The 8,384-nt window shown below is 47.8% G+C and overlaps 1 protein-coding gene across 1 annotated transcript; it reads right to left on the bottom strand.

Annotated features, from left to right (window-relative positions):
- Positions 1 to 383: 383 nt before the first annotated feature.
- On the bottom strand, positions 384 to 7,889 carry TLR4 (toll like receptor 4). The gene is made up of 4 exons (XM_066201190.1): positions 7,785 to 7,889; positions 6,800 to 6,966; positions 3,314 to 5,555; positions 384 to 694 (listed from the first exon to the last, which is right to left on the bottom strand). The coding sequence occupies exons 1-4, from the start codon at positions 7,887 to 7,889 to the stop codon at positions 569 to 571; spliced, it is 2,640 nt and encodes an 879-aa protein (XP_066057287.1). The 3' UTR covers positions 384 to 568.
- Between the last annotated feature and the right edge of the window lie 495 nt (positions 7,890 to 8,384).

Here is an 8,384-nt window from a genome sequence, read left to right as displayed (position 1 = left end):
GTATGGGTGTTATCTGGTTATTGGGGAGCTGCTGCTTGGGACACCATGGAAAGAGTTAGAGACAGAGCCATTTTCTACCTTGTCAGTTAGAGCTCAAGAGACTGTGCTATAGACAAGAATTAATAAACATTTGAATCCAAACATGAAACTGCATCTCCCAAGTATTAGTCCCAGCTCTAACAGAAGACAAGAAGATAAGAAAATCCACAGAGCACAAATGCAATCACACTAATGAGGGCACACTTTGCTCGGAGCCCTGGCTGCAAAGCACAGCTTGGTGACAGTGCCAGCACATCAGGTTGTCCTGCCCCTGGGACAGCACCTCCACGAGGCAAGGGAGTCCAGAGCTGCATCTGTCCTGGCATTTTGTGTGGGTCAAATGAAGCTCAGAGTGAAATCAGGGCATGTCCCTATTGCTAATGGAATAGCTTGGATGCAACAGCCCTTTGGAGCTTTGTCTCCGTCTGTTTTTATGATCTGGGCAAAGGAGATGCTTTAATAACTGGAATATTTTCAGATATTTACACGAGAGATTAATGCAGACCTGCAGGGGCGTTTGCTTGGCTGCTCATTTCTTTACCCAGTGAGTAAATCCTATCAAAGCCACTTGCTGCAGAGTGGGCAGTTTCAAACAGTGCACGCCAGCAGCTTTGGAAACATGAGAACCTTGAGTTTTCCTTTGGACGTTTGCTTCCTACAATGAAGGCAAACGAGTACATGTGTTTCTGTGGGAGCCACAATATTCCCCCATTTATAGTATTGGGGAAAGGTGTTTTGAGTCTAAAAGAAAACATCTACTGTTTGTCTGCTGGGTAAATGGTGAAAACACAATTGTTCACACAGTCTTGTCCGTCTTGGGCTCATAAACCTCTGCATTGCCTGGGAAGGTCAGAGAATTACAGAGTGGGTCAGGCTGGAAGGGACCACAGAGGGTCAGCTGAAGTTATGATGGGTTTTGTGGCTTTTTCTTGGACAATAAGGAAGCCAGGGGCAACTCACGTACTCATGTCTGCTGTGGAGACTCTGAATAGGAAGAGAAAAACAAGTGACACGTTTCTTTTAAAATTGTACTGGTGGGAGCCTCATCTCAGCATCACTCCAGCTCTCCCAAAGTTGCTTTGATATTCAAAAAAACACTGCCTTTTAAACAATACTGTCCTAAATCCCTTTTGTGAATGCCCAGAACCACTCGCAGGCTTTCTGAAACTCATTGTTATAATTACAATCAAGAATCATAGGACTCTGTGCTTTGTGCCAGAAATACACATCCACTGAATTGTTTTCAGAGGAGCCACAGAGAGAAAGAGTGAAGGAGAAACGCGGCTTCAGCGCTGCTCAATTCAGGAGCAGGAACTCCCACTCTATTTAATTTTTCCTCTTTTGTTTCCCAATTTAACTCGGAGCTGCTGAAATTCAAGCTGATGTTTGCTTTGTCCTCTGTGCTCCCCTTTGGCCTCAGTCCAGGGGACCTCGAGCTGTGCCCTGGTTCACTGTCCCCCACCATCCCCAGCAGCCTCTGTCCCTGGAGGAGGTTGAAGGTGGTGGTGGAAGGGTGAGGAGGAAGGTCCCAGCAGAGGTGAGGAGAACTTCATTTTGGAAATTGCTGGAATTGTATTTAGCAGATGCAGAACAAACTCTTTGGGCAAAGGAACGCATTATCAAGCTTGGTTTTATTAAATCCTCATCTGCTGGGTCACAAAAAAGGCTTAGGGAGGGCTGAGGGGGGTTTGGTAGTGTTGTCTGACACAGCACAGAGGAAGGGAGCTGTGATTCAACTTTTGCCAGCACAAGGCCTGGAACTGGCTCTCCTTCTCTCTGCAGTAATGTCTGATGTTGATCCCTGATCCTGCTTCCATGGAAATGTCCCTGTCTGGTGCTTAGAAAAGTGAGCGGATAAATATCAGATCTGATTCACCGCTCAGTTGCTTCTGTTTTACCTCTGCAGAACATCAGTGACTATAGAAGGATATGCAAGATTAAAACCGGAGTGATTCAGTGATGAATGCCAACCAAAACCTTTGGTAAAAGGAGAGCAGCACTCCTGCCCCATCCAATATCCCCCACGTCGATGGAGCGCTCTGTGACAGGATTCCATGGCATTTAGATTTTCCTCCCCTTGCTTCAGGACAGTGCTGGGGTGCACTTAGTTCAGCTAACCCAGGCTTTTCCCCTCTGTCTCTTCTCCCTACAAAATGTCAGGTGCATTCTCAGTGAAACAAAAGCAAAACTCCCCCACCCAGTTGTGTTGCAGGTGGCAGCTGACCCCTGAGGAAGGCTCAGCAGACAGGCTGGGCTGAACTCCATTTCAAACCCTGGGGGCTCTTGCAAAACCTTCCAACAGTGAATTAAGGATGGTCCAGAAAGTGAAAAACCTTAATCTAGAACTGGCTGGCTGTAAATATCAAAACACTTCCTTAAGGCTCAATTTTGCTTGCTTAGGGCAGTCCCAGAGCATATCCACAAACACTGGACCAGCAGAAGCAGTGGGAGCAAAGAAATATTTCAGTTTAAAGGTGTTAAACATTTCTTGGCCCCCCAAGAAAACTCCAAAATTCCCTCTCAAATGCTAAATAATCTGGATATATGTAAGATTTTCGGGTGATGTTTTCAATATTTGGTCCTGGTCTAAAGAAAACTGAAAGAAACATGTTGGGCAAATTTCCCAACCACAGGAAACTCCCTCCCTGATGACAAAACTCGTCAGGTTCCCTGAGCAGCTGCCAGTTGGGCTTTAGGCTGCCCCAATGCTCTCTGGAGGGTTTGTCCCCTGAGCCACGGTGCCCACGGAGGCAGGCACAAGACTTTTGGAATCCAAACCTCGTTTCTGTTTCACAAAGTTTTTAGAGCCGAAAATCCCGAGTCTTTACTCTGCCTCTGAGAATCTGGGGTCCACTCAAAGCAACAGACTCTGGGTAAATGAAGTCTCTCTTCATTTTTAAGTGAAGTTCCTCTGGGTAAATGGTCTCAGGACCCAAATCCAGTTTCAGCAGCAGCCAGATGACCGTGAGAGCCTCGGTCTGTTCCTACACCCACCAAACCTGAGGTTTCTGGGCCACCTGTGGGTGACAGCCATGGGCAAACATGGAGCTCAGGCAGCTCTTCTGGCCCTTGTCACTCCTTCACTTGCAAATTTCCTTGAGCAAAGGTGACCAGCAAGGCAGGAATTTCTGGAGTGCTTTGGCAGTGCCTCCATCCACTCCCTCTGGCTCTGAACAGCAGCAGCAGAACCAACTGCTGAGCACCACCCAGCAGCCCAGGCCAGGATGGTGCACAGGGGAGGAAGAACCCTTCTTTCTCTTCACATGAGTTTTACCTCCTCCTGATTCCACTTTTTGCCTTCCAGCAGCACTCCTGTCAGCTGCCTCCAGAAGATGTGCTTGCTAATTTCCTTGTCTTTCCACTCCAGGTAGGTGTTCCTCCTCAGGTACCGAGACAGCCCCAGCCTCTGCCTCAGCAGGGCCTTATTCACATCTTCCAGCACAATCATGATGATCCCAGTCTTTCCCTCCACCAGCTGCCAGGACTGGGCAATGTCAAACTCGAAGCTGCACCACTTGCTCTCCAGGAAGTCAGTGGAGATGACTGCAATGACATTCCTGCTACTGAGAAAACCCTCCTGAATGATATTGGTGACAATGGGCACCCCTGGCAGGAAGTCCCTGTAGTACAGACACAGGTGGAAGGGAGGTTTTCCTCCTTCCAAGGGCTCCACCAGCTCCTTTGTCACCCATTCCTGGTCTTTGCTGGAGTGGATGACAAAGGCGTCGTAGGTGTCACCTCTTTCTGCGTAGTGTTTGCACCCACTGAGCAGCACCATGGAGTAGTAGAGCTGGAAGTAGTACTTGTAAATCAGGAAGAGGAACACCACCACACAGAGCAGCGCAACCAATGAGGAGGCAATTTTGCCTGCACTGACATGGCAGGAGGAGAGATCAAAGCTGGGCAGGCTCACGTTGGCTACGTACGAGGGGGTGTGACACAGCATCAACTCCTTGTTCTGCAGCAGCTCCTGCTTCTCCTTGATCCACTCCAGAAAGTCCAGGTGCACACAGGAGCAGTCAAACAGGTTTTGAGAGATATCCAACAGGACCAGGCTGTCAGGCAGGATTTCCCGGGCTGAGCTCAACAGAACAGTCAGCTGGTTTCTGCTGAAATCCAGGACTCTGAGGGCTTGGAGAGGCTGGTAGACCCCAGGACTGAGGGTCAGAAGCTTATTGTTGCTGATGTTGAGCACTTTTAGCTCAGAGAGGGCATCAAAAGTACTTTGATCCACATGTTCTAATTTGCAGCTTGAAATATCCAAGGTGTGGAGGTGACTTAGGTTTTTGAAGTTGTTTGCCAGCTTATTGTCCCCAAAGGAGTTTCCTGCCATCTTGAGCACTTGCAAAGAGTTCAAGCCACAAAATGTACACTGGGATTTAACTTCGGTTTTGGTGTGGGAAATATCAAGGTAAATCAGCCTCTGAAGGGACAGAAAGACAGGGTAGGAGCCAGGACCATGTAAAGTTGTGTGCTGAAGGTCCAAATATAACAAATTCTTCACATTAGTGAAATCTCCTGTCAATCCGATATTAGAATTGAAGCTTAAGTTCAAGTGTTTCAAATTTGGACAATTCTGAAACCGAGAGGAGCAGCAGCCTCTGAGGGTGAGGCTGTTCTCACTCAAATCTATGACCTCCAGGTTACTGAGACCCTCGAATTTCTGCTTGAAGTTTTTGAGTCTTTTGTTCTTGGTAATGCGGAGCACTGTCAGCTCCTTGAAAAGTGACAACTTCAGGGCGGGCACATCCTCAAAACTGCATTTCTTACACTCCAGCTGTTTCGCTTTAGACCACACAGGAACCGGTGATATCTCCTCCAGCCCAAGGCCCACCAAGCGAATGGTGGAGACGTTGCCTACGCACTTGAAGAGACTGTCTGAGCCACCCTCGAAGTCCCTGAAGCAGATTAAGACAAACTCTTCCATCTGCACCTGGCACAGTCCATCCAAGAGCCCCCTCTCAAAGTCCAGCAGTCTCTCCCTGTCGCTGAAATCCCCAACTATGAGCCTGCTGACCTGCAAACCAGCCAGGCCTCGCAGAGAAGTTTGCATCATGGTGCTCTCAAAAGCAGACCTGAGAGCCAGCTCCCCCAGGTGGATCCCTGCAAAGGCCCCCGGCTCTATGGATTTTATCCTATTCAAGGAAAGCACCAGAGTGAGGTTGAGCCTGTTCCCTTCCCTCAGGGCATCCAGGTCTCCTCTGGAGATAGATGTGATCATGTTGGAGAAGAAGCTCAGGTGCCTGAGGGAGGTCATGTTGGCAAAATACTCAGGAAGCTTCAATGAAGTAATGCTGTTGTGCCCTAAATTCAGCTCCTCTAGATTATGCAAGTGGCCAATGGACAGCTCAGACAGAGAGGTCCTGTTGGTTTCCACCAGAACCAGTTTTTTCAGAGTTGTTAAGCCATGGAAAGCTGCTTTCCCCAGGTGCTGGAGGGAATTGGCAGTTAAAATCAAGGTGGAAAGTCTGTGGAGATCCACAAAGGAGTTATCTTCTATAGTATGGAGGTGGCACCTGTTGGGCATGAAAAGGAAACATAAGTGCATGAAACACTGTCCCTTCCTTGCTCACTGAGTGCTGCTGTGACATCCTCAGGCTCAGCCTCACGCTGGGGGCTGGTTTGGCTTTGCTGTGCTGGGCAGAGCCAGCGTCTCTGGATGTGCAAAGGGAATGCTCCTCCACCAGGAGACCTCCTCTAACCCCCTCCCCTTCTCCCTCTCTAACCTTAAATTCAATGCAAGCGACACGGACACCTGGTGAAGATCAAAAATGCGTGCAGGCACCTGGAAAGAAGGATCCTAGCTTTCAGTTTAAGCCAAAGTGGCTTTGTGATGGCCATCACTGATGGAGGAACTAACCAGGGCCAGAATTCCCTCACACTTTGCACCCCCCAGCCCTCAGACTCCACCTCAGCCACATCTGGGCAGCCCCACTGGCACCAGAGCAGTGCAGCTGTGGCTGGGCTCACAACTCTGCCAGCAGCTGATAGCTGGTGATGGCTCAGAGGGAGCAGACCCCAGGCTGTGCTGGCTCTGGAACAGAAAAGGAAGAGGAGAAAATGAGGGTGGCCTCCTGAAGTCGGTTTGATGTGGGAAGATGCAGATTTTGAGACCCAAATCCATCCTGCAGTAAATCCCAGCATAATTGTTTCATACTCCAGCCAATGCTTCACAGCAAATGTGCTCTGCCACTCAGCCACTTTGGAGCTGGAGCTGTGATGGGACTGAGTGACATTTCTCAGGGAAACAATTTACCCAGAGAAACTGTTGTCTGGAGTCAATGGAAATTATACATCAATTCAAATTTGCTAATAGGCCTCCCCCAGATACGTGAGGAGAAGGGAAAAGAGAATATGTTGATATTTTAAATCAGCCTTTTAGCAAATGAATGTACCTTCATGTTATTTTTTTTTAAACTGTGATTAGAAAAACAGCTCACCCAAGATGTTCCACTTCAGAGTTTTTGTAACAGTGAAAAGTCTGTCATTTTTCTTGTTCATAGACAAGTGAAATACCTTCCTTCTCACATCCCAACCTACAAGCTCAGACTAACAGACCCAGCTCTGAGTGGAGGGTGTACACTCAGTGATTGGACTAAAAGCTGCACATCACCACGGCGATGTGCAAAATGACAGACACAGGGACAAAGTCACAAGAAAAAAATAAATAAACAGCCAAGACAAATAGACCCCAAAATAAGCCACCATTGTAAGCTGGTGAAGACAAATTAACCAGTATCCACATAATAAATCCCATTACCTTGAAAGATCCAGAAGCTGCAGCTCAGGGACTGATGCAAAATAATTTGACCCCAGTGATTCCAGGTTGCTGAAACTGAGGTCCAGGTTCTGGGTGGTGTTTGGGACTCCCTCAGGAACTCCAGAGCTGTTCAGTCCTGGGCACCTGAAAGTTGTGTTAGGGGTCACCTGTAACAGAGGCACATCCCATCATGGCCAACATCTGCTCTTCATGAAGTGCCAGAAAATGTCCCTGTCAGGAAAGCAGGGGCAGAATGACCCCCGCCCCCCCCACACTTGCTGTTCATTTCTAAAGGAGCTGCCATGGGTTTCAGGGAATAATCTTACATGGCCTAAGCCTTTTTCTCACTTCTAATAAAACCAGTCCCACTCTCCAGGAAGAGCTGCATTTCTTGCTGATTGAAGCTGGGACAAAACTACAGGACTGTGTTCCTTGAGGTTACAGATGGACCAGCAGGACAAACACTCGTGGATGCCCTGCATGTCCAGGAACAGCCCTCAGCTCTCTTCCCCTGCACATAACCAGGTAGCTTGAGCCAAAGTTATACTCCAAGCAAATAATTGTCAGGAAAACTTTGTAAAAGGCAGTTGGTCGGTGTCAGGTACTCGGTGAAATCACTCTGCTGCACAAACCAGGCAAAAATCTGTGTTTTGGAGAAATTAAACAAAGTTTGGATCCCTTTCAAGGGAAATATAATCTATTACAATCACTGCACTGCAGCACCCTCAGAGGCACAGAAAACCAATGAGAAGAAAAAAGTTCTTGCTGCTGGTCCTGGTTCTCAGATGTTTTTGAGACCAGAATTTACTTCAAATACTTCAATCACTTTGATAACAACCTCGGAAAAAAAAAAAAAAAAAAAAAAAAAAAAAAAGCTGGGCTTTCCTAAGACAACTACGAGGCTCGAGGCACAAATCTCCCAAGCAAAGGGAAAAGTTGCACCAGAGAAGCAGAAGGATTTTGTGCTCACGTGGAGCTCACGTACCTCCAAGCAGGGATCGAGGAGGCAGCCTGCCAGTGGGGATGGGACAAATGCCAGCTGCAGCAGCACCAGGAGTGTCCCCACAGGAGGGGCTCCTCTCCTGGGCATCTTCAGGAGGCCAGGAGTGCAGGAGAGAGGAGCATGGAGAGAGAAACCTGGGGACAGAAACGTCCTGCAGTGCCAGGGGTTGTGTTTCACCACTCCTGCTTCTCACTGCACGTCTCTGAGGGTTGCAAAGAACGAGAAGGGAAGTGAAACTGGGTCACTGCCTTGTTTCTACACGTGCTGTGGGTGAACTGCTCTTCTTGAAATTGTTTTTTTTTTTCTTTAATGTTAAAAAAAAAAAAGCCAGCAAGAAAAAAAAGTAGTAATGACATATAGTTTGGGCTAGAAATTAAAGAGGAATGGGGGTTTCATCACTGTCACTTGATTTGATTGCCTCTGATTAGCTCAGGTCAAATTGGCAAAAAAACCCAAACAAACCACCAAAACAATGGAATATTTTTTACAATTCTCAGCCCAGTTTCATGCTCCACATCCCATAATTCAAATGCACTGGTTCGAGAGGGTGACTCTGCCTTTGCACTGCTGCCATGCTCTCAG

This window comes from Chamaea fasciata, unplaced genomic scaffold (assembly GCF_029207755.1).
Source record: "Chamaea fasciata isolate MVZ Bird 193981 ecotype frontalis unplaced genomic scaffold, bChaFas1.0.hap1 SCAF_20, whole genome shotgun sequence".
NCBI lineage: Eukaryota > Metazoa > Chordata > Aves > Passeriformes > Sylviidae > Chamaea > Chamaea fasciata.
This window is presented reverse-complemented; position numbering and strand designations above follow the sequence as displayed.

Excerpts from the sequence above, each read along its gene's own strand:
- TLR4 (XM_066201190.1), bottom strand. The coding sequence starts at position 7,889 with ATGCCCAGGAGAGGAGCCCCTCCTGTGGGGACACTCCTGGTGCTGCTG. Across the intron at positions 6,967-7,784 it reads TCCTCGATCCCTGCTTGGAG|GTGACCCCTAACACAACTTT; the intron begins GTACGTGAGCTC and ends CCTCTGTTACAG. Across the intron at positions 695-3,313 it reads AAAAGTGGAATCAGGAGGAG|GAAGCAAACGTCCAAAGGAA; the intron begins GTAAAACTCATG and ends CCTTCATTGTAG.